At 31.8% G+C, this 25,036-nt stretch overlaps 1 protein-coding gene across 1 annotated transcript in view; it reads left to right on the forward strand.

Annotated features, from left to right (window-relative positions):
* Positions 1–21,820, forward strand: part of LOC145333788 (uncharacterized) — a 30,132-nt gene extending 8,312 nt beyond the window's left edge. The window contains exons 6-15 of the mRNA XM_080179022.1: positions 2,175–2,222; positions 2,952–2,978; positions 17,079–17,137; positions 17,984–18,089; positions 18,516–18,583; positions 18,979–19,057; positions 19,816–19,866; positions 20,454–20,534; positions 20,981–21,035; positions 21,429–21,820. Of these exons, the coding sequence (XP_080035148.1) occupies positions 2,175–2,222; positions 2,952–2,978; positions 17,079–17,137; positions 17,984–18,089; positions 18,516–18,583; positions 18,979–19,057; positions 19,816–19,866; positions 20,454–20,534; positions 20,981–21,035; positions 21,429–21,567 (713 nt within the window). The 3' untranslated portion in view covers positions 21,568–21,820. The remainder of the gene's footprint in view (positions 1–2,174; positions 2,223–2,951; positions 2,979–17,078; positions 17,138–17,983; positions 18,090–18,515; positions 18,584–18,978; positions 19,058–19,815; positions 19,867–20,453; positions 20,535–20,980; positions 21,036–21,428) is intronic.
* Positions 21,821–25,036: the final 3,216 nt, after the last annotated feature.

A 25,036-nucleotide genomic window follows, 5' to 3' on the forward strand; every position in this document is an offset into this window, starting at 1 on the left:
ACCCATTAGTGACGAACCGGCTTTTAACGCCGAAAAAAACCGGTTCTCAGTTTTAGGATTGCATCATTCTCAGTATGAATCCCCCTCTACTACCCGTTTGCCGGTATAGCTCAACAAAATTTGAAAACCAAGAAAAACGAGGTGATTTTAAAATACCCCTCCTAACTTTTTTGTTTATGAAGTAAAGTTAGTGATTTTTTTCATGAAATTTAAAGTTTATTGTCAACTACATTCATTTGTGAAATCGTTTTATTTAAATTATTATTTTTTATATGATTTTTTTATCGTTTAATTATGTTCTATATAACTCCGGTTCGGCGTGAGTAAAAATACCCGCAAGTTTTATTGCCCTGCTCGGCGTGAGTAAAGATACTCGTCCACATATATTAGCAAAAGTTTTAAAACTTCCTCGAAATGGGCTTTTTTAACCGAAAAGGGCGGTACCTATAGCCAAAATCTTAAATGTGATATAAATTGTTTTGGGAGTGGGGACAAAACACCTAATTTAAAAATGCCTAACTAAAAATGCCTAACTAAAAACACCTAAGTTTAAAAATACCTAATGTTAAAAACACCTACGTTAAAAATACCTGATTTAAAAATGCCTAATTTATAAATGCCTAATTTAAAAATGCCTAACTAAAAATGCCTAACTAAAAATGCCTAATTTTAAAAATGTCTAATTTTAAAAATGCCTAATTTAAAAATACCTAATTCTAAACTATCTAAACGCCTAATTTAACAATGCCTAATTTTAAAATATCTATTTTTTCACTAAAATACTTAAAATTTTGATAACATTAATCCAATTGAAATTTTGAAATTTAAGAGGGGGGTCATAACCCCCCCCCCCCCCAACTAATTGAATTCCCCTCCGCACTGCAATCGCCCCTAGAGGACTTTAGGGGGTGTAGCCGCCAGTTTAATATATTCAACAAAATTTTTAAGATATGCTTAAAATTAGGTTTTTTTAAATTAGGTATTTTTAAACTTAGGTATTTATAGTTAGGTATTTATAAAATTAGGCATTTTTAAAAATAGGTGTTTTGAAACATTAGGCATTTTTAAAATTAGGTATTTTTAAATTAGACATATTTAAATTAGGTATTTATAAATTAGGTGTTTTGTCACATTAGACATTTATAAAATTAGGCATTTTTAAATTACGTATTTTTAAATTAGGTGTTTTGTCCCCACTCCATTGTTTTGTATGTTAGTTGTAGCTCTATCAATTACATGAGGTTATGTAGTTTTCAATTACGGATCATATCGTAGTTTTAAAAAGTGTTCATCTCACTTTGGGCGTTCAAAAATTACATTTTTAATTTTTTGGGCCAAATAACTGGGTATTTAGGTCAAAACCGAGCTTGAATGCCAGGGGAAAGCACCAAAAAACGCCAAAAACGGTTGTTAATGCCGAACGGTTTCTTTACTCGTGCCGAACCGGGTTTTATTGCAACTTTCCTGTGCACGCCACTAGAGCAAAACAAAAAAATTGGAATTCCGTTTTTACCATAAAAAGCTTCCCTGAAATTTTTCAGCTCGATCGGTCCATAAAAGTGGCGCTCGGCACTAATGGGTTAAACACAATCCTATCCCACACCTTCCCCTATAGATGCAGTTTCTAGGGCAAATTTACTAGTATATCATAAAGTAAAATACATTGTCCTATGGTTTGTAATAAGTTAAAAGGTGTTATAAATGCTTGATTATTTGTCTGAATATCCATCTGTTAATTTGCCAATACAGAGCCTTTTAAAATATCAATACATTTTTTTCAAATTAAATTTCCTAAACAAAACAATAAATTAAAATTAATAAAACATTACAATTTAAAGTTCATTTTTTGCTAGTAAAATAACCAATAATACAGGCATATCTCTTTTATATCAAACTATTGGCTGCACACCAAGCATCTAGGGTGCTCTCTGTATCCAAGTGTGGAAAAAAGAGCTGAAAACCATTCCAAGATTAAAATATAAATATATATTTGCCTCAAAGCATCTTAGGACCTTGCATAACTTACCAAAAACGGAGAAGTGTATTAGTTCAGACAAACATTTTAAAAGAGAAAACAAAAAAAAACCTTATTTCTTTATTACATAGGATTGTGCAAAATAATGAGAAAAATTTATTCTATGTTCCAGTGCTAACAACCTGCTATTTATATTTAGGTAATTGTCGTGGTGTATGGTATTGTACTGCTGGTAAAGTCAGAATAAGTAAGTTATTATTTCTAAATCTAATTTTTTCCACTTTGTACAAATCTTATTACATCACTTCCCTGCTAGATTTAACAATCAAACTAACTAACAGATTTTAGTAACATAAATTATATAATATTAATTATCTTTATACACTAGTAGCACAGCAACAATATGAAGAAAAAAAAACAAAGAACATTAAATGATATAAGTTTATGTAACAAATAAATAAGTACTCTATGCCCTGCTTAATAGTATGTGTCTGCATGTATGTGAATTTATGCATTCAACAACTTTAATGTCAAAGTTCGTGTGTGTGTGTTAGTGCGTGTGTGTGTGTGTGTTAGTGCGTGTATGTGTGTGTTAGTGCATGTGTGTATGGTTGTGCATGTAATAGTTGCATGCAATTTTTAATTCAGTCTATAATAGGAGTAAAGTAAAGATTGAATATTATGAAACAATATGATATAATTCTCACAATTTCCAATAATATTTAGATACATAAATATAAAATCAATGTATCTAAATTGTTTATGGTAATGCTTGACCAAAGATTGTTATCTGATCTGCAATTCTATAAATGTATGGAATAGTCATTCTTAGTTTTAGTCAAGTTATTCTACTATTCTATATAGACGTTTTGGAGTAGCTATAGTATTTTAACTTATATAAGATATAAAGTGTGATATTAAATGCTTTAAAAGAATAAATTTTAACATTGCATACCTAATTATAAAATATTATTAGATGAGGAAAGCTGTTCTGAAGGAGAAGGTAACATTTCATATTCTATTTAGATTACATAATACTTTTAAGCTTAATAGTGAATGTAAACAATCATAAAAGCGAAGCTCACCAAATTAATTGAAATTATAATTATGGCATATATTTTTAGAATCTTTTATTTAAAAACCTTATCTATACATCATAACCAATTTCTATTAGCATGTAGTCGGACCAGGCATAGGCTAGGTAGCAATATTTTTAATAAAATTGAAAAATTTGGCGGTCAGTCCTTATTTGGACTCAAATATCAATATATTTAAAGTGTTCATGAAGCAAGTGATACATTTGATACAAAAATTTGATACATAGTTGGAATTACTAAGTTATTTAGAATCATGACCAAAATTTTGCTAAATTTGAACTAAAAAGTGCCTTAAAACTCCTATTTTTAAATTTGCTACAGTATAACTAAAATTTATTGACACAATTCTGTGCTAAACAAACCTTTAGATTTGTTGGTATTTCTCTTAACACAGATGGAGTTAATAAAATTTATACTTACAAAATAGAGATAAATTTCTGCTTTTTATACTGTTGTTATCAATTTTGCTTTATGACAACTGAAAAACTTGCAGTTAAGGTTTAAAAATGTTGGACCAAATGTCTAAAAAGATATTTTTCAGCTTCTTTTAGTGCAACTAACATGACAGGCAATCAGAACTAGTGAGGAATAATTTATTATGGAAACACAACTTTAGGTGCCCTTTTAAATCTTCATGCCACCTATTGCTTTTAAAGGCAAAAATGCCTTCTTGTGGGGTTCCATATAATCATCATTTTATGAGGAATTGGAAATCTAATTACTATTTGGTATTGTGTGAGGGTCTACAAGTGTACACAAAAAGGGCAGGAGGAATGAAATATTTTCCCCTCATCAAAGATTATTTATATATATATATAGATGTTTAGATTAAAAGGAATAAATAAATTTGAAAAATATTTCTAGAGCTATTTCTTTTATTGTGATAGTAGTTTGATTTATTTTACATTCCTACAGTTACTTTAAAAAGCATCATTCATCTCTTCTCTGGTCTGATCAAACATAAATGTTCTGCTATTAAATTACCCAAGGATTGAGAAGATAATTCTATATATGTACCACTAAAAGGGACCCTTCAACATTGCCTATTAATCCTCTCAAACATTATACTATCTTGTAAAGAAATACTTTTACAATTGCTATTTTTATTTTATAGTGGGCTCTATTTGTCTATTCTATGATGATATGGGGGTGACTTCAAATAGGGGAAGGCAGTTCAATATTTACAGTACAAAGGTTTATTTTGTACAGCCTTCCTTTGTTCAAAGGCAGCCCCAAAACATCATAGACTATACAAATAGAGCCCAGTATGAAATAAAATAGCTATTGAAAAAATAATGATTTTGTAAAATAGGACATTGATACAGAAAAAATTTTAGTTGGAAAATATACTTATTGCAATGCCCTATAAATATAACTTATAGGAAATAATGCCTTTCCTGTATCAATGTTCTATTTAATATATTTATTACAATAAAAATTTGTTAAGTTCTACATAATTTACTCAGATGAGGTAATTATAGTACTGCCTTACCCTTTTTAAAGGGACCCCCAAATCATCATACATATATAAATAATCTTTGATGAAGGAAAAATATTTCATTCCCCCTGCCCTTTTTTGTATAGTCTATGAGATGAAGGGTAATAGAAATCTGAAAATAAAAATGACGCAAATGAGTACAAATGATAAGCCAATTTTGATCACAATTCTCACGTTTATCTAAAAATGCAACATATAATAATAGCTATTAAAACAATTTTCAAGCATAACTTTTGTCTTATTAGGATAACAACTAAATAAGAAAAATATTTTTACCATATGCAATTCGTGATCAAACACCTAATTGAAAAAAAATGCAAGACATAGCTTTTATTTTAAGAAAGACTAGGGGCAACGAACGCCCCCTAGAAGCCTAAGGTGGGAGGGGGATAAGTCAATCGCCCTTCTACTTTTTAATTTGAGTTTTTAAAGAAATATTTTTTTAAAAATGGGGGGGGGGGAATTCAAATTGGGAGGGTGGAGATACGCTCTACCAAAGTAGTTAAAAATCTTCCCTGTACCTAAAAAATAGGCTTAATTGCAAAGGAAAACCAAACAGATGTCATTTTTAAAAAAAACTTTATAAAAAAAATTGGCGCATTTGTATAAACACCCATGTGTTTTCACGAATTACGCATTTTTAGGGAAAGAAAAAAGAGGGCAAGGGGAACAGGTTTGAAGACATCCATTTTGGTCAAGATAGTACTCCTGTAGCTCCTGGTGCATATCCTGAAAATTTTACTTCTTTTCCACCAATTTATATTTAGTTAATAATTAATCTCTTAGTATATATTATTTTATTTTGTATGAGACTAAACATCATAATGTAAACTGTAAATTGTCGATAGATAGCAGCAATTTAGAGTATTGTATGTGCTATCTCCTAAGCTAGGGGGTACCTGGCAGCACCAAATAAACATTATTATTATTATTATTATAGTTATGATACGGATCTGCTGCTATCGTCTATGATGTTTTGGGGCTGCCTTTGAACAAGGGAAGGCTGTACAAAATAAACCTTTGTACTGTAAATATTGAACTGCCTTCCCCTAGTTGGAGTCACACCCAAATCATCATAGAATAGACAAATAGAGCCCACTATAAAATAAAAATAGCAATTGTAAAAGTATTTCTTTACAAGATAGTATCATGTTAGAGAGGATAAATAGGCAATGTTGAAGGGACCCTTTTAGTGGTACATATATAGAATCATCTTCTCAATCCTTGGGTAATTTAATAGCAGAACATTTATGTATGATCAGACCAGAGAAGTGATGAATGATGCTTCCTAAAGTAACTGTATGAAAGTAAAAAAATCAAACTACTATCACAATAAAAGAAATGGCTCTAGAAATATTTTTCAAATTTATTTATTCCTTTTAATCTAAACATCTATATATATATATAAATAATCTATGATGAGTGGAAAATATTTCATTCCCCCTGCCCTTTTTGTGTACACTTGTAGACCCTCACACAATACCAAATAGTAATTAGATTTCCAATTCCCCATAAAATGATGATTATATGGAACCCCATAAGAAGGCATTTTTGCCTTTAAAAGCAATAGGTGGCATGAAGATTTAAAAGGGCACTTATTTACATGATTTGTTTCTTCTGATTTTAGAGTGCCTCATGCTTTTTTTCATACTGAAGCCTTTTATTTGCATTGAGAAGAGGTATGAATGAATTGTATAATTACTAATCTACCTACTTATGATGGCCAAATGGGAACATCAATGCATGCTCTTTCACCTCATAGCCCAATTGATTGCTTGTGGATTTAATGGGGCTCTAATGGTCGCCTTTGGTAATTATAAAATCAATGAAAAACTGTTAAAAATATTTAGACTATACATATTTTATTGTTTGTGGATTTAAAGGAGCTCCTATTGTCATCATTTATAATTGTAATATCAATAAAGAACTGTAAAAAATATTTAGACTATACATATTTTATTGTTTTACAATTACACAATCAAAATATTTTTAATTGGATATCTATGTATTATTTAATTAATGATACATCCACTACCAGTTTCCTGCTGTTCTAAGGGTCATTTTATTGAGGCACTTTGGCACAACATTGATAACTAAAATTATACTGAATACAACTGTGCATTACTAATAATACATCTCTCTAAAACTATTTTAGGGCATTTAAAGTTGTGTTTCCATATTACATTATTCCTCACTAGTTCTGATTGCCTGTCATGTTAGTTGAACTAAAATAAGCTGAAAAATATCTTTTTAGACATTTGGTCCAACATTTTTAAACCTTAATTACAACTTTTTCAGTTGTCAATAAGCAAATTTGACAATAACTGCATAATAAGCAGTAATTTATATCTTATTTTACAAGTATTAATTTTATTAACTCCATCTGTGTTAAGAGAATGTCAACAAATCTAAATGTTTGTTTAGCACAGAATTGTGTCAGTGAATTTTAGTTATACTGTAGCAAATTTAAAAATAGGAGTTTTAGGCACGTTTTATATCAAATTTAGCAAAATTTTTGTCATAATTCTGATTAACTAAGTAATTCCAAATATATATCAAATTTTTTTTACTTGCTTCGCAATCACTTTAATGGGTTTAAATATTAAATTTTTCGTTCACAAAGGAAGCATTAATTAACACCTAAATTTATAATTTTGTTCAGAAAGGAAGGGTTTATATTTTCAATATTAATATTGGAATAAAAATATTCCTTTTTTTGGTCAGTAAAGGTAATAAAATAATAAACAAATTTATGAATTTCTTGAGTTGGCCATTTTTCGTTACATGGGGGGAAATTTTACAAGCTCATGGAATTTTTATGATTTTCATGTGAATTGAAAATTAAAATATATTTCAAAAATTAATCACAAAACCTTCATAACAAGAAATCTTTAATATGATGCGATAATTATATTTACATCAATTTATCGACCATTGTCTTATCTCTTGAATAAAAGTTTTAAAACAAGAATGACAACATCCATTAAAGCGAAGTTTATATACAATTGAATCCATACATATTAAAATATTACTGACAGTAATATGTACATTAATTTATCATCCATTGTCTTATCTCTTGAATAAAAGTTTTTAAACAAGAATGACAACATCCATACATATCAAAATATTACTGACAGTTCATTAGTTATAAAGCAGATATTCGGGGTAACAACAAAGGAATCTATAATATGATGCGATAATTATAATTTGGCTTCCATTTTAATAAATATTTATAATAAAGCTTGCTAAATTGATCCTTTAAATTTTATGCATTCTATTAATCAGTCGGATTGACGTACTGACAGACCTTTTTCGAAATGGTTATATTTATTACATTAAATAGAATTATGTTAAAACTTAACTGTCTGTAATACGATGCAATCAATTGTCTTCTTAACTATTATATTTTTTTAAAGATATTAAAACTTATGGTAATTAGTTAGCATATAAGTTTGATAAGGGTTCAATTTATCGTACATTGTCCTATCTATTTCAATTATGAGAAGTAGGAAGTAGTTTATACTAATGGATTTATTATTAATTGGATCTTTAACAAGATTATCATGTACTTTAATAAAGTGAAACTTTTAGCTTGCTAATACAACAATACCCCTTTAATCCATCCCATCCCCAAAATAAAGAAAATAATTGCTACATGTCTAAATTCAATTGTAACAGCCGTTCTCCGCCCACTTTATACAACTCCCTTAAAATTATTTAACCATATTTCAGTGTTGGTTACAATATTAATCTCTTTTCTCCACCCATCCAACCCTCCCCCCATCACACCTAACACATATATATTTTTGTAGTTTTATAATAGATACTAGCGAATGCTACCCTAGCATCTAGGGACTCTATATTCAAAGAAAGGTGGAAGACAGGAAAATAGCCTAAAACCGTACCTACCCAGCCATTTTATAAAAATAAAATAGCCTAAACTCATCCCAAAACCAATATGTAGCTACACAGTAAAGGAAGACTATATCGGTTCAGCGGTTAGCGAGATCCTTCGCTATAGACAAAAAAAGCTTATTACTTTATATATTAGGATAATTAAAAATACCGCCCCCCCCCCCCCCTCCCTAATATCTCTATCTAACTTTTGAGAAAATTAAAAGGATGACAAAAAATCTATAAATTTCTCCAAATATTTAAGTGAAATACATATACCGGCCCAATGATGATACACATCATCCGCCTCCCCCCCCCCCCCACCCTCCCAAAAAAACCATTTTAACCGAAGTACAGGAAATGAGGTTAAAATTGAGCACACACATACATAGAAGAGTTATAGGAAAAGGGGGGGGGGGTTATTCATTATTCCATTTATTAATAAAAGTTTTGAGGGAGGGCCATAAATAACCCAATACTAATACTTTAATAACAAGGATGACAACATCCATAAAAGCAAAGCACTGAAACTGTAGGACAAACGAACATTAACACTTGTATAGTGTCAGAACTGAATAATCACAATATACAAGTTGAAGCAAAAGTGTAAATTTGTTGAAAAACTGCTTGATACAGGAAAATGTTTTGGACATACTTACATTTTTAGAAGTTGATTATAGAGTTGCTTCGTTTGAAACATTATACTTTGTTGTTCAAAGAATTGAAGTTTGAAATCAATAGGACAATTCTAACATGCCTAAATTAACTAAAAAAGCTATCTGTTTGTGACGGACGGAGGTACGGACGGACCGACTCTAATTATAGAAAAACTTCGCTTTTAAAAAATTCTCATAGGTAGACATTATATATTATATATCAGGGGAAGGGGGGAGGGGGCTATATAAGCTTTTCTATAATTTGTCCGTCTGTGCTCCATTAATTCATGCATGCTAGTATTGTTTAGATTTAGAAAGAGTAGCAACTATGTAATCATCATCATTGCCTTTTAGTTCTCGGCAGAACGTAGGCCATGCACAATGGTTCTCCAATCTTCCTTTGTTTTGGCATGTTTTGAGGCATTGCTGAAAGATGGAATTTCCTTAGCTTTCATTTCACTTAAGAGTTCCCTCCTCCAGGTTGTTTTTGGTCTACCTGGTTTCCTCTTTCCTATGTGGGGGTTCCAAGTCAAGGCTTGATTGGTTATATCATTATGCCCTTTCCTTAGAGTGTGCCCCAGCCATCTCCATTATCTCTGTTTTATTGTCAGTTTAATGTCTGACATATCACTGCGCTCTAGAAGCTCAGCATTTGTGATCTTATTTGGCCAAAAGATCTTACTTCCAAGATAATCAAAACAATCTACATCCTCAAGAATTTGGTCTCCAAAAGTAATTGGTTCTTAGGAATTCGCATTTAATCTGAGTATTTTGGTTTTAGGAACATTTATTTCTAGTAGGGTGGGCCCATTTCCCCCTTTTTTTAGATTTTACTGTTATCATAAGTTGTGGAAGTCATATATATGTATGACAAGCCCCATTCAAGTTTCAAAAGTGACTTGGCTCTTATGGCTGCCGGCGCGGGGGGGGGTATAAAAAATGCCCACCCCCTTATAAAACCAAAAATTTAAATTCCTTCAAACACAGGCATGTTGCATATCAAAATGACCGCATTGAAATGCTGATTATGAATCTGAAAACCGTTTTGAAAAATATTGCTCCTAGTTTGAATAAGATCTCACTAAGTACTTTACCTGCAATCATCATCATCGCCAATTATCTCTTCTTTCCAGAGCATAGGCCACGCAAAATGGTTCTCCATTTATCTTTGAATTGGGCCTCAGTAGAGGCTTCTTTCTCAGTTCCTCAAGGAATTCCCTCCTCCAGGTTGTTTTTGGTCTGCCTGGTTTCCTTTTTCCTGTGAAGGGGTCCCAAGTCAAGGCTTGATTGGTTAAATCATCATGCCCTTTCCTTAGAGTGTGCCCCAACCATCTCCATTTTCTCTGTTTTATTGTCAGTTTGATGTCTGACATATCACTGCGCTCTAAAAGCTCAGCATTTGTGATCTTGTTTGGCCAAAAGATCTTGTGGATTCTCCTAAGACATTTGTTGACATATGTTTGTAGCTTGGAGACCACTGCTGTGTTTAGGAACCAAGTTTCGGCCCCATACAGCAAAACAGAGAGAACATTTGACTTGAAAAGTCTTAACTTGGTCTTTATGGAGATGTTGTTAGAATTCCAAATTTTGTTCAAGCTGGCAAAGGCTGTTCTAGATTTGTTAATTCTAGCTTTAACGTCTGTCAAAGTGCCACCAGCTTCATCAATTTTACTTCCAAGATACTCAAAGCAGTTAACATCCTCAAGAATTTGGTTTCCAATAGTTATTGGTTCTTGGGAGTTTGCATTTAATCTGAGTATTTTAGTTTTTGGAACATTTATTTCAAGTCCAACTTTCTTGGAAGTTTCAGCTATCATGTTAGTCCTTCTTTGCATTTGACTTCTATTGCTTGTTAACAAAGCAATATCATCAGCAAAGTCCAGATCTCCCAAATATTTGGGATTGCCAAATAACTGCCAGCGAATGCCATCATTGCTTTCACAGTTCTTCATGATCCAGTCAATGGCAAGGAGGAAAAGGAAGGGAGAGAGAAGGCATCCTTGTCTGACACCTGTTACAATCTCAAAAAAGGTAGTCAATAAAGTTTACAAAAAGCTCAGAGTTCCATTCCTTGGATTGCTCTATGATGATTCTTAGAGAGGTTATCTGATCAATAGTGGAACGGTTTGGTCTAAATCCAGCCTGATTAGGTCTTAGCTTTTCATTAACCTATTCATTAACCTCTTTATTCTATTAAGAAGAATCTTACTAAGGATACGTCCAGGTACTGAAAGAAGCATTATCCCTCTGTAGTTTCCACATTGGTTCAAGTCTCCTTTTTTGGCCAGTATTGAGATATGTCCATTTTTCCAGTCCTCTGGGCATAAATCATCATTCCATATCTTAGTGATCAAAGGTAGGAATGCCTCAGTAGATGTGTTTAGGTCTGCTTTCATGACCTCAGCTGGGATGTTATCAGGTCCAGCGGCCTTGTTATTTTTCAAACTTTTAATGGCCTCTTTGATTTCCAATAGATTTGGCGCTTGACAGTCAATGTCAAGAGCATCTGAGGGTGGAATCTCAGTTTCTTCCTCTGGAACTGGAAGATTCAGCAGTTCAGTGAAATGCTCTTCCCATCTATTTAGAATATCCTCATCAGTTTTAACCCTTACAGCTCGGGCCCCAATTCCCACCTTAATAGATCGGGGGGGGGGGGGCTCCAAGAGCCCCCCCCTCTATCTCGGCTCCTGTTACAGATAAAGACGTAAAATTTTTTTCTGGTGGTTCATGTGTATTTTTAGAGAAAATTACTTTTTCTAGTCATAGCAGCCAGGCCGCTCCTTAGCCACTTTTTAGCGGCCAGCCGCTAAATTTTAAAACAGCTGTAGTGCGGCCAATTTTGCAGCTAGGATGACCAAATTATAGGACTTTTATTTTTCATAACAAAAAATTACTTTTTCTGATCATCGCTGAAAAACGGCAAATAACGGAAACCGCCATTTTCGGCGGTTACGGCGGTAAAACAGCGGTTGGCGGCGCCAATTAATACTTTTATCTGTTTGTTGTTGCTCAAGGATTTACCAAAAAAAATTATAGGTCTCTAGCTGTAATAGAAGCCACGATATTCATGATATATGTCTGTAATAAAAGCCGGACAAAAATCGGTCACTAAGTCGGTCAGGGAGCGGTCAAACGGTCATAACACCACTTTTCTCAGAAAGTCATTGATATCTAAGTATTCACCAAAAAAATTTTAGGTTTCTACCTTATACACAAAAGTCATAATGTAGAAATTAAGATTTACCGAGAATTTTTTTCTAAATTTGGTGCTACCCAACCGACTTTGACCAGACACCACGACCAACACAGACCAGATATCCTAATAAAATCAACTCTTGCCGACGTATAATTACTAAACTTAAAAAGTCATGAAGTCACAGCACTCCATCTTACCTACAAAAAAAATGAGATTGAAAAAACTAGAGGGGGGGGCTCTTTGAGCCCCCCCCCCAGATCTGTAAGGGTTAAGGAGTGAACCATCCTTGTCCCTGATGTGTGATCCTGATTTGTGTACTTTACCTGCAATGCTCTTAGTAATCTCATAGACATCTTTCATTCTATTTTGATTAGCAGCATTTTCTTCTTGCAAGGCAAGGTTTTCCAAGTGTTCTTTTTTGTCAATTCTGACACTTTTTTGGATTTCCCTGCTGAGCCTCTTATACAGGTCTTTATCTTCTGGAGAGTTTCTAGAGAGTGTCTTTTGTCTTACCTCTCTTCTTTGATCCATGAGATCAATGGATCTTTGAGTGATCCACGGCTTTTGGTTAGCCTTTTTGAAACCTAATTTTTCTTGGCTAGTATCATTATAAACTTTTTTGATACCTTGCCAAATATCTTCAACTCCATCTTCCTCTTGAAGAGTCAGCAACTCAAATCTACTCTTTAGAGTGAGCTTAAACTCTTGTAGCTTTTCAGAGTTTTGAAGGGTTGTTAAATTATATTTTTTCCTGGGGTTAGGCTTTGTGTCCAGCTTTTTAAATCTAAGCCGAACTTTAGAAGATAGAAGATAATGGTCTGAATTAACATCAGGTCCTCTTTCAACCCTGACATCAAGGAGAGACCCTTTAAAGCGTCTAGATATACAGATGTGGTCTATCTGATTAAAGGTTCTTTGATCTGGTGATCTCCAGGTGGCAGTATGAATCTTCTTGTGTTTAAAGATGGTTCCACCAATGACAAGTTTGTTTTCAGTACAAAAACTTACAAGTCTATCACCATTGTCATTTTCCTTGCCATTACTTAAGCCTAGGCCATATCTGCCCATGACTTCTTCTAAATTCTCATTATTACTCCCCACTTGAGCATTGAAATCTCCTAGGAGCATAATCAGGTCCTTCTCTTTATGACAATTCTTAAATACAGAGTCAAGCTGGTCATAAAATTCGTTTTTGACCTCTGTATCTGCTTGTTCTGTAGGAGCATATGCTACTATTATTCTCAAATTGATGTTTTTATCTCAGGATTTGAAGTAAGCCTCCATGATTCTTGGACCATGGGGTTGCCAACTGATCATGGCCTGCTCTGCTTGCTTGGTCAGCATAAGAGCCACCCCTTGGTTATGTCCTAGATCCTCATTCATATAGCCTGAGTAAAGTATTTTCAAGCCAGAATGATGTTTAAACTCTCCATTATTTGTCCACCTTGATTCAGTGATAGCCAGGATATCAACCCTGGCTTTAAGCATTTCTCAGCAAATGTTTTCTGTCTGGCCTGACTGAAACATTGTCCGAACATTCCAGGTGCAAATTTTTGCTGGTCTACGGGAATTCAGAATCATCCGCCTGACTGGTCCTTTAGAGGTTTCCCAGTCAAACATCATATTGTTGTTTCCAACCTCTACTTCGTTCCCGAGCCCAAAGTTAAATTGGTCTTTACTTTGTGCAGATTAAACGTGAGCAGGTTTTTTCTAGGGAAGGATTGTTAGCCCCACCCAAACCCCCTGAACTGGGGGAAGTGACCAGAATTCAGTCTGGCATCTACCCTAGGACCTTTCCAGCACAGTAGGACTCTTCTGGTGTAGCTCTTAGGATCATTGATGCACGGTGCAGGATGGACGACGTGCACGTAACTGGTCTCCCATCCCGGAACTATGTAATACTTTTTGTTTATACATATACATTTATGTTAATGTATGTACCATTTCACTTTTATGGATGTTGTCATCCTTGTTGATATAAACCCACCCACTTTCATATTTTGGAAGGGGATGGGGGGTGGTGTTAATAAAGCGAATTTCAGTGGCCAAATGTTTCAAAATTTAGTAAAAGTAACTTTGGATACTAATGTAATTAACAGCTCAATTTCTCCTCCCTCCCTATTGTATTACAGACAGTTTTCCGCGGATATTTGGATAGATAGTTATTTAGATAATTATAATGGTAAATTGCGATGATAAGATTACTACGGATTTTAAAATAAAATAATCATTTTAATGTAAATATGCTAACCAACATGATTTTCATATCTATCGCATTTTATAATAGACAATTTTCGGCGGATATTAAGATATAAAGTACCCAAATTTAGATACGAATAATCAATTTAATGTAAAATGTATTCTATGTAAATGATTTTCATATATATCGCATTGTATTACAGACTGCTTTTTTAATTAGCAGTGTCTTAACTTTTCAACTAAGTAATAATTTAAATATCATCATTGGTTACAAACATCAATTTATCATCCATTGTCTTATCTCTTGAGATCCCTGGTTGTGAATATATGTAGAGATTGTAAGATTAATTAAGATTAATTGTAAACAAGGATAAACAATGATATATCTTTGATAAAAGATTTGATGTCTGTACTATTTTGATCTCGCTAACCCCCAAAATATGTAGGTAGAAAGAGGGGGTTTTGTTGACTTTAATTAACTAGTTATTTATCGCATCATATTATAGACATTTTTCCGTGGATTTTAAATTTGAAACCAAAAAATTATAACAGGAAAAAGGTTAAATTAATATTGTGCTAAAAGGGGGGAGGGAGTTTCGCTTGTATGTAATATTCTAATATTGCATTTTATTACAGACAGTTTTCCACGGATATTAAGAAATATAGTATTCAAATTTAAATTATCATAATGGTACCCATCTTATATAATTATAGTGGTACCCAATCGCGATGATATGATTTTCATATCTATTGCATTTTATTACAGACAGTTTTCCGCAGATATTAAGAAATAAAGTACCCAAATTTGAATAATTATAATGATACCCAAACTTGTATAAAACTTGAATTATATATATCTTGGAGAGATTTGGTATTTTTAAATGGTAAATAGATACTCGTGTCTGTCTCAGATTTTTATTGCCCTGAATATTTTTAATAAACTTGTAAAATCATAAAGTTCATGAGAAGTTTGGAGATTAGTAATAAAGGGTTAGAAATTAAAAAAAGGGGATATCTAGGGCAATAAAATCCTGACCGGATTTTTTAATATTTTTATTCGGCCAAAATATTTAAATTTCCAGTCAATTTCACACGTCCCTAAATATCAATATTTTAATGGTAATTAACACCTTCATATTATTTTTATGAAATTTCTACCCAGCATATGCCTGAGTCGGACAGACATAGTAGTCTAAGAATGATCTACACCAAGCATATTTTACTATCTTATTATAGAAATAGTAAACTTTTTTTGTCTGTAGCCAAGGATCTTGCTAACCGTTAAACCAATATGGTCCTTCTTTACAGTAAAGCTTCTTATGTCCTGGGAACGTTTTAGGCTATCTTTTTTTTTTAAAAGCCTGAGCATGGTTTTAAAATATTTGGATCTACTGCAGTTCACGGTAAAATATTGCTGGTAACGAATATTACTAAAAATCTATAAATTTTAAAGGCTGCTAGCAGCCAAACGGCTGAACGTACAAATCATACCCGCACACCATTTTAAGTGGTATAAGAAGGCCTTCAAATAATCTGGATTAGCCAAGATCCAATGATGCACAGGGAAAGCTTCACTGAAGAAAAAACACGTAAAATAGGCCTTTTTCGCGCATTTCTCTGCACTGCGAGATAATTATCCATTATTGATTTATGGCTTTTCCAGTTTATTTGTAGGCCTTCTTATGCCGCTTAGAACAGTGTGCGGGCAAGATCTGTACGTTCATCCGTTTGGCCGCTAGCAGCCTTTTAGCAATATTCGTTTCCAGCAATATTTTACCGTGAACTGCAGTAGATCCAAATATTTATCTGACATATCCCTTCCAATATATAGCCCCTAGTTGCTAGGGGTGCAGTAGCTAGTAATAATAAGAAAACAAAGACAGATGGAACAAAATGAGGTATTATAAAAATGTTCTTGCCAATAACTGCCCTATATCCCCATGTGCTCGCATATTACCATGGATACATTAATAAAATTGAAACATTTGATGGTGGTTTACCAAAAAGTACCTGGTAATCACAACCCCCTCCCCCGAAGTATTATGTAGATAAATTTTAATGAAGGCAAGTGTTGATTTTTTAAGCCTTACACTCAATGAGACATAAGTTCTACCCTTCCATATTTTTTTCAATCTATTTCAAAATAGGAAGAGGGGGGGGTTACTGTAAAACAATGCTGCTCTAATTTGGCCTTTGTTGGCACAAGGAGCCTGAGGCTTGGATTAATGATTATTATGTTGATATGTGTATTCAGTTAAATTTCTCTAGATAAGATTGTATACAACAAACATAAATCAGATTCAGACTGTTATTAGGTTTTAACAGGTTTATAAAGCAGAAATATAATTTACGATTTGACCTTTGACATTTCACCTCTCTATAAAAAATATCTTTTTGGCCAATATGATTTTTCATTTTAATTCTTAATGTTCAATAGAGACTAAACTTGAATCATTTCAACTACCTAACTGTCATGGCTGTCATGAATAAATCTTTTGTATGTTCATTAAAATGAATACTTTAAACATATGTTATAAAATATAGCAATAGTAATTTTTTATAGCTTATGTACCAAACTCTGGTTTTACGTGTTGGCATCACATGGATTCTTCTTATTGCAAGGTAAAAAAATATTAAAAATACAAAAGTATATAAAGAAAAAAAAATAGATAATTTCTATTGTAAAAATTATGAAAAGAAACAAGACAAGGTCAAAAACTGATAACTCTTTTATTATAAAACCAATTTATAGAGAAGCAGACAATCCTTATAATAAAGAAATAATATGTTTGCCTGTCTGTCTGACCTGAAGGATCTTGCTAACTGCTGAACTGATATAATTCTCTTTTACAGGGTAGCTTCTCACAGGTCCTGGGAAGGTTTATAACTACTTTATAGTAGGATACCATCTCCCTCATAAGAGAAATTGTCAAAAAATATGAAAAAATTTTAAATATTACTGCAGGGTGGTGCTAGTGTCATAGAAACATGAATAAAAAACAGTTGTTCCTAAAATAGACAAATTATTTCTCAAATTAGATAGTTGAAATTTAAAAAAAAAATTGAGGCCTCTAGGGGCATAGTCGCTAATTTCCCTTAAAGTTCCTGGCTTCACAGAAACAGGGGAAGGGTACTGCAACAAGAGGCACTGTAAAAAAAATCCTTGTTTAAAAAAAGGAAGTAAGGATTTATTGTGCTTGCTAAGCATTTTGAGGGGAAGCACCTAGTAACACAAGCATAATAAATATATACACAAACATACAAAAGTAATTATGACAAATTCCATTAATACTTTTCAAAGGTTTAAAAATTGTGATGCTTTTCTCACCCATGCACTTAAGTCAAAATCATATACTTTTTTGTGTATTTATCTGAATTTTCCATTATATGTTTTATATTTTGGGTTTATAGCTTCAATAAGTCTTGTATTATTGGTAGGATTAAATCAATTGTTTCTTTCTATTTTAGAAACCCTTGATATCAACTAGCACAACTTCCACAAAGACAACTACCACTTTGACTTCCACGATAACAACCACTACTGCAACTTCCACAATGACAACAACATCAACAGGTAATTGTAAATTAAAATTTAATAAAAAATAATAAACTGCAATAAAGATATAATAATGATGAATTATATACATACAGCATTAGAACTTGTGCATATATTATGTTACTATGTAAGTGATAGTGTACATACTGAGAGTTGAAATTTTTTAATATTTTATCAAGATGGTAACAGGATGCCAGCAATAAATTTCTTTTTACTTAAACAAAGCAATTAGAATGTTTCTAATAATTAAATCTTTATAGTATTACATCACAATATACTCTTTGGTTAAATTTAAAATTTAAGCTTATATTGCATCACATATTTTTGAAAATCTGCTTTTGCTTTCCTGCCTTAGACTGTTTCCAAACTTTTTATTTTTTACAGTGATTATAATTGCTTATTCAAAAAAAATTTGTTATAATTCTATTTCTTTTAATGTTGCAGCCACAAACTGCTCCTATATGGTTGGAAAAATTTGGGAGTATAATGAGAAAACAGACACAATAATGCAGGTAATAAAAAACATAACAAACTTGTTGGTTATTATTCTAAAGGTGGCTAATCTGCAGCTATGTAAACATGCAACATGTAGTGTATCATTTTTGTAGTGTATCAGCTATCTGTCAGAGTGTACAGCAACATACTGTAGACATTAAAATTGGTGGCTTTTGTAAAAAACTCTGGTAATAATAGGAAGACAACTAAATCGCATCTAAAATCAATTAGAGCATATAGAAGTTTTAGCACTGAGTACTCTTTGTAAACTGTTTAAACTGTTACAGGAATAATAATTCAAAGTTTGAAATTATTAAGAAGGTTTCATTAAGCCTAAATTAATAATCATATATATCTGTAACAAATTTAAGGACTGAAAATTAGGCATTAAAAAAAACATTTTGATTTTTAGGTCATAGATGATTCAGATGGAATGGACTGTGTTGTACAATGTTTTGATACCATGGGTTGTGATGCTGTTTCCATATTCAAGGAAATCTATCATGTATAATTTCTTTTTAATAGTGCAACTAATCTAAATCTAACAGACTATCTTGTCCAATGTTTCTTTTTTGTTCTAAAGCCTATTTTTAAGAAAATGTATATTTTATTAGCTTCTCTATAAAAGACTAGTGGCTACGCCCCAGAAGCATCTGGGGCACTAAAGGTATGGGGGAGAAAATTCAACCTCATCCCAATTTAAATTTGTGTTCAAAAGCGTAAAAAAATATTTTTTGGGGGGAAGAGGGGTGAAGACACCCTCCCAAAAAATAGTTTTAAACCTTCCCAGGGCCTTTAAGAAGATTCACTGTAAAGGAGAACGTTATCTGTTCAGTGGTTAGCTAGATCCTTCATGACAGACAAAAAAACACTTACTACTTTATATAATAGGATGGTCATGTTAAATACTCCTTTACTTTTCTTATTAATAGACTTTTTTGTTGGTTATACAATAGTGATGCTAAATATAGGTCTCAGGGTGGTTTAAGGTTATTCTATTCTATAAGTCTGGGTAGGTATGGTTTTAAGCTTTTTTTCTGACCTTCCATATTCCTACAAATATAGAGCCCCTAGATGCTAGGGGCCCAGCTGCTAGTATAATATATAGGGTTTTAGATAATCAAGATTAAATTTTATGAGAAATACAATTCAGAAAATAAGCAACAAAGTAATATCTATTTAAACTTAAGCTACAGGTTTAAATCAATTATTACTTCAATTATAAGATGATAGATAAAAAAAAATTTACAGGATATCATCCTCAATCACATGCAATGCATTCTTCACCATGCACCACTAAGTAAGCATCTACAATTATAACACAAATAGCATCTGCTTTCTAGAAGAAAATAATATAAATCTTTTTGTTAAATCCTTGTTCAATAAGAGTTATGAAAAAGAAAACCACACTTTGTAGTCCCCTAGCTATTATAGAAGCTGAGATAATATGAGTAAGCATTTTTGCCCCTTTCCTTCCCCCGCCCCCCTTCCCCTTATCTGATCTATTAATAACTTGCTGAAGTAAAAGTTATAAAAATTTATAACAATACAATTACACATACTTACATTTTTGGATAAACTTATATTATAGTTATGTCTTATCAGTATGACTTATTTTCACAAGAAACATCTTTTGAATAATTACTGGTTTCAATAAATAATTGTGTCAAATTTAAGTATTGAAAATAAGGTGGAGGGAGGGGTGGTAGCATGCTTAACCCCCAAAGTCATAAACAATGACTACTTTCCTCCTCCCTTTAATTTTTTTATTTTTTTCAAAAATAAGGTAGGGTGACACACAGTGCTTTAACAGACACTTTAAATGAATGCATTACTTATTTTACTCGTAACATAGTAAATCTCTAATCAGAATTTGCCTGTGTTTAGATAGACTAGAGTGTAATGAATGCTCAAGTGTCTATCTGCCTGACCGTTTAAATTTGGACCTGATCAAGTTTGGATACACAGGTAGAATGATGGTTAAGTCACAATAAGAGTAGAAAAGGGCAGTTATAATTACTATGCAATTGGACATGTAGGGCTATCTTGCTCTCCTTTGTTGGTTAATTGGATAAGCAATCGTTTCTTAGAGTTTGGACCTAGGACTCCCTAGTAGTCTATAATACAAAGTACCTTGATGTCTGTCTGTCTGTTCATCTGTCTGTTCATCCATCTGAAACTTAAGATCTTGGTAACCAGTTGTATATAAAGTAACAGTATCATGGACATCTTGGAGTAAATGATACTTGAGTCATTGAAAATATTATCTATTAACTACACTGTTAGGACCTAAAGACAAATAATTTCAAGAATTCTTTATTGCAGCAATTTTGTGAAAGTTTTAAAAATTAATTTTGTTGAAACTTCTTAAATGTTAAAATTTTTTGTCAATATATTGCAAATCTTGTTTTTAGGAGAGGATGTTGACACTGAGAATGAGATAGACTGTTGGCTCCAATGCTCATCAAGGTATTTTAAATCAACAATTTGATCCAAATATAAATAAAAAGTAAATTATGCTCATAAGCTGCATAGCATAGATCATTAAACTGTTATTTGAAGAAAAAAAAAACGCAAGTTGTTAGATTATAGAAAATATGGTAGGAAAAAAAAAACTAAATAAAACCCTGTGTAAAAACAAATGTGATTATATCCAAAACGCATGCTATTTAGAGTTAAAATTCTTATATACAGTAATAAAATCTTCATTTGCTGTCCATTGAGATATGGCTAACCACTTATCTGACTTACTTTCCATAAAAAACTCCCCCCTTCCACATTACTAGTATGGACAAAAGAATTCATTGACTCACCATCAAATTCCTCAGCCCAAATATTTATTTTTTTTATCTTTTTTTCAAGCCCTGTGTGTAATTACTACACATTCAAGAACACCAGCTCTCCAGAGCAAGTTGGCAACTGCTACCTCATTAGGGACTATGTTGAAGCCTCATCCTGTGACTCTTGTTTTTCCGGTATTGTAAATTGTATTGAAAATTAAATTTTAAAAAAATGATTTGATTTATTGACAATTGATGAAATCAATTAAATCTAGATTTTCTCATTAACTATGTTAAGGATAAATCATAGATTTGGTTTTTAAATCATAATTATTTTCTTTTCTAAAAATTGACTTGGACTGAAAAGGAATTTGTGATTGCCTTATGCCACAATTAATTTTTCTAAATTTTGTGAATTAATTGTTCTTTGTAATATAATAATCTTTTTTCAAAATATAATAATTTGCATTTTAATTTTTTTATGATTTTATATGTTTTCAGCTTGGCTACTTTATATCCTGTGGTATGTCCATGAAATTAATTTTGATTTGTATTGGCTAAGACAATTTTTTCTTAGATAGCTTAGCTGGAAGTGCAAAATTTTTATCCTTGCTTTCAATAATTCATTATAGTTTGGTCAGAATTTTTTACTCAACATCTGTGTTAGTGCTACATGTTCTTTACATGGACATATTTGTCAGAGCATTACTACAGTAACTCCACTGTTGCTTGTAGCACTGCTTTATATATGTGTTCATTTGTCAGAACATAGAATGTTCTGTTATAGGATTTGATAATTAACTCCACGATTATTTGTACCACCACTACTCTATATATATAGATATGTTTGTTAGTAAATAAAGGTTTAGCTTATCAGTATTATACGTGCTTACTCAACTATTGCAAGTATCACAGCTGCTTTTTAAATAGGTATATTTTTCAGTTCATAATTCTTGTTTTTGAAACCTTTATTTTGTTTTTTAAGTTACTTTAGAACATAGTCATACTTAGATTTTTATAATAGATTCATAATATAAATAAACTCATGGTTCTTTCTTGGAGATAAATTAATTGAGGATAAATTTTTGTATTCACAAAAAAATATTACTTTTTGAGATATCTTTTTTCAAGTATTGCTGCAAAATCATCTTTTACACAGCAAAAACGTGAAACATAAATATATTTTTGAGAAAATTACAAGTATCTTCATATAAATCTTTCTAATTTTGCTCCAAATTGACCAAAATGGAGAGGTAAGGTGCCTAAAACTATCTATATTCAATGTACAATCCAAATACATACTTTTGAAGACTATATAAGTCAACAGGAGGATGCTAAAATGTAATATCAAAGAAACAAATAAAATATAATTTGAATTAAAAACTTCTATTAAGACATTTTTAAAATGTAAAAGGTTTTTGAGGTACAAGAAACTCATATTTGATAATAATTTAATATTTTTTAAAATCTCAGTACTAGTTTAGTGTACCTAATGGTGTATATTAACAAAAAAAAATGTTGCCTAAGAATAAATTGTTTCATTTATTATATGTGAGATCATCCATGATAGTGTTTTAATTACTAAGTTTATTAGTTAAGGTGGCAAAAACTAATTTTGTAAAAAAATTAAAAGGCCAATCCACTATTCTTGGAAAAAATGACTAGAATAAGTAGATTACATTTTTAAACTGCTTGAAATGCTTAAAATTCTAACCAATTTTTAGGTTATTTACAATGTCTATTATGTCTATTTTTCTTAAGATATGCTTTTTTTGTTCAAAATATCAGATAATTGTGTTTTATAATATTGTTTTTAAAAAGTATGCATTTAGATTGTCCATTGCATCCAGATAGTTTTAGGCACCTTAACTTATTTGTAGCAATATTAGATAGATGTATATGAAGATATTTGTAATTTTCTCTAAAATATCTAATTTTATGTTGCACCTTTTTGCTGTGTAAAAGATGATTTTACAGCAATAATTTGAAATAAAATAGCTCAAAAACTATAAGAGCTAGAAAAATGTTAGAGACATTTTTAGAAAGCTCCAATATATGACCATTCAACTGTAATGTGAAGGAATTTGCATGATAAAAATAAAAAAAAACAAAATAGAACAATAAAAGAGGTTAGGTGAAGGTAGTCTGAAAATAAACGTAAAATTTGATTACCAAAAGTAATTTTTAAATTTTCTACTATGAGAAGGTACTAATTCAATTTAAGGAAAGCATGTTCTGAACTCACCATAGGGTCCCAGTACATTCTGTGTAAACCGTTTCCACGTTTTTTTTCTAACCTAACAAGCCTTCGAGTTGGGTTTGTATAATTATGTTATCCTATTCGTTGGCTTAAAAACTTTGGGTAGCTTACAGAAAACTAAAAAACAGCGTCGCTTTTTTCTAGCAATAGCTTTAAGCCATAGTCGCAACCTACCTAAGCAATAGGAGCTGTAGCAATGGATATTAGATATAAATATATATATTGACAGGGAAAAATTTCTTGTCAATTTAGTGTTTTCCTTATTAATATGAAACTCTTTTATTGGTCAGTTTGATCAACCACTATGAGGGGAGGGAATAGAATTGCGGGGGGTGAATGAGAAGTATTGTTATTTTTTGCAAGCTACGATAATTTCTTTATCAGATTACATGAAAATGTGGTGCAACATCCACTTAATAATATATAGATTACCATAGCTTAAGCAGCATTCAGCCATACTGCTTTAATTTTTCCAGTATATCCTTTATTTTATCTTAAAATCTCTCCTCTCCTATATTCAGTAATAGCGGCTACACCCCTAAATAGAGGCCTCTAGGATGGAGGGTAAACGTATCCTCTCCAAAAATAGTTAGAAACCTTCTCTGGACCTTTATTTAGTTTCACTGTAAAGGAGATCCTTATCTGTTGAGCGGTTGGCGAGATCCTTTGCTACTGACAAAAAAAGCTTAATACTTTATATATTAATATTAGTTTTCTATTAGTTATTTTAAACAAATTACTAATCCTGCTTATTAAGGAGGGGTTAACTTATGGAGGGAGTGGACATTGGACTGTAAATTATGTTGGTACCCAAAGTTTCATCTTCAAGCAATCTTTTTCCTTGCTAAAACTTTGGATACTTGATAAAATTTCAATTAGTTAATTCTGACAATGACCTAACTTTTTAACCAATAATTTGTATCTAGAAAATAATAAGGTTGCTGCCATACTTTTGGACACAATCGTTCTCCTTTTAATTAAAATATGTATTTTTAATTTTGCCTTAAAATTTAATGTTTTGTGTTAAATTTTTCAGCTTATCTCTTAAGGTAAACATTACCAGAGAGAAAAGGGAAAATGGGCTGTTTATTACATTAGACCCCTAAGTTTTACTATAACGTTTTTTTATTTAACACCTTTGGGGACTTTAGTTAATTATGATTGGTTGGTTTATTAGGTTGAGTGTTCAAACATTTGAGCCACATAGTTTACACTACAGAAGGTGTAATGTTGTTTATCATCATTGGGAATGTATATCAATTTAGCCATTGTCTTATCCCTTTAGATCCCTGAAACATTATAATTAAACAATACTTCTAGGGATGAGATCTTAATTTAAAAAATACATCCTTATATAAAAGTAACAAGATGTTCTTCTGTCTCTGTGATTGTGTGTGTAGCAATAGAACTCACAAAACACTGTACATAAA

The sequence above is a fragment of the Acartia tonsa genome, chromosome 12 (assembly GCF_053477335.1).
Source record: "Acartia tonsa isolate MP-2025a chromosome 12, ASM5347733v1, whole genome shotgun sequence".
NCBI lineage: Eukaryota > Metazoa > Arthropoda > Copepoda > Calanoida > Acartiidae > Acartia > Acartia tonsa.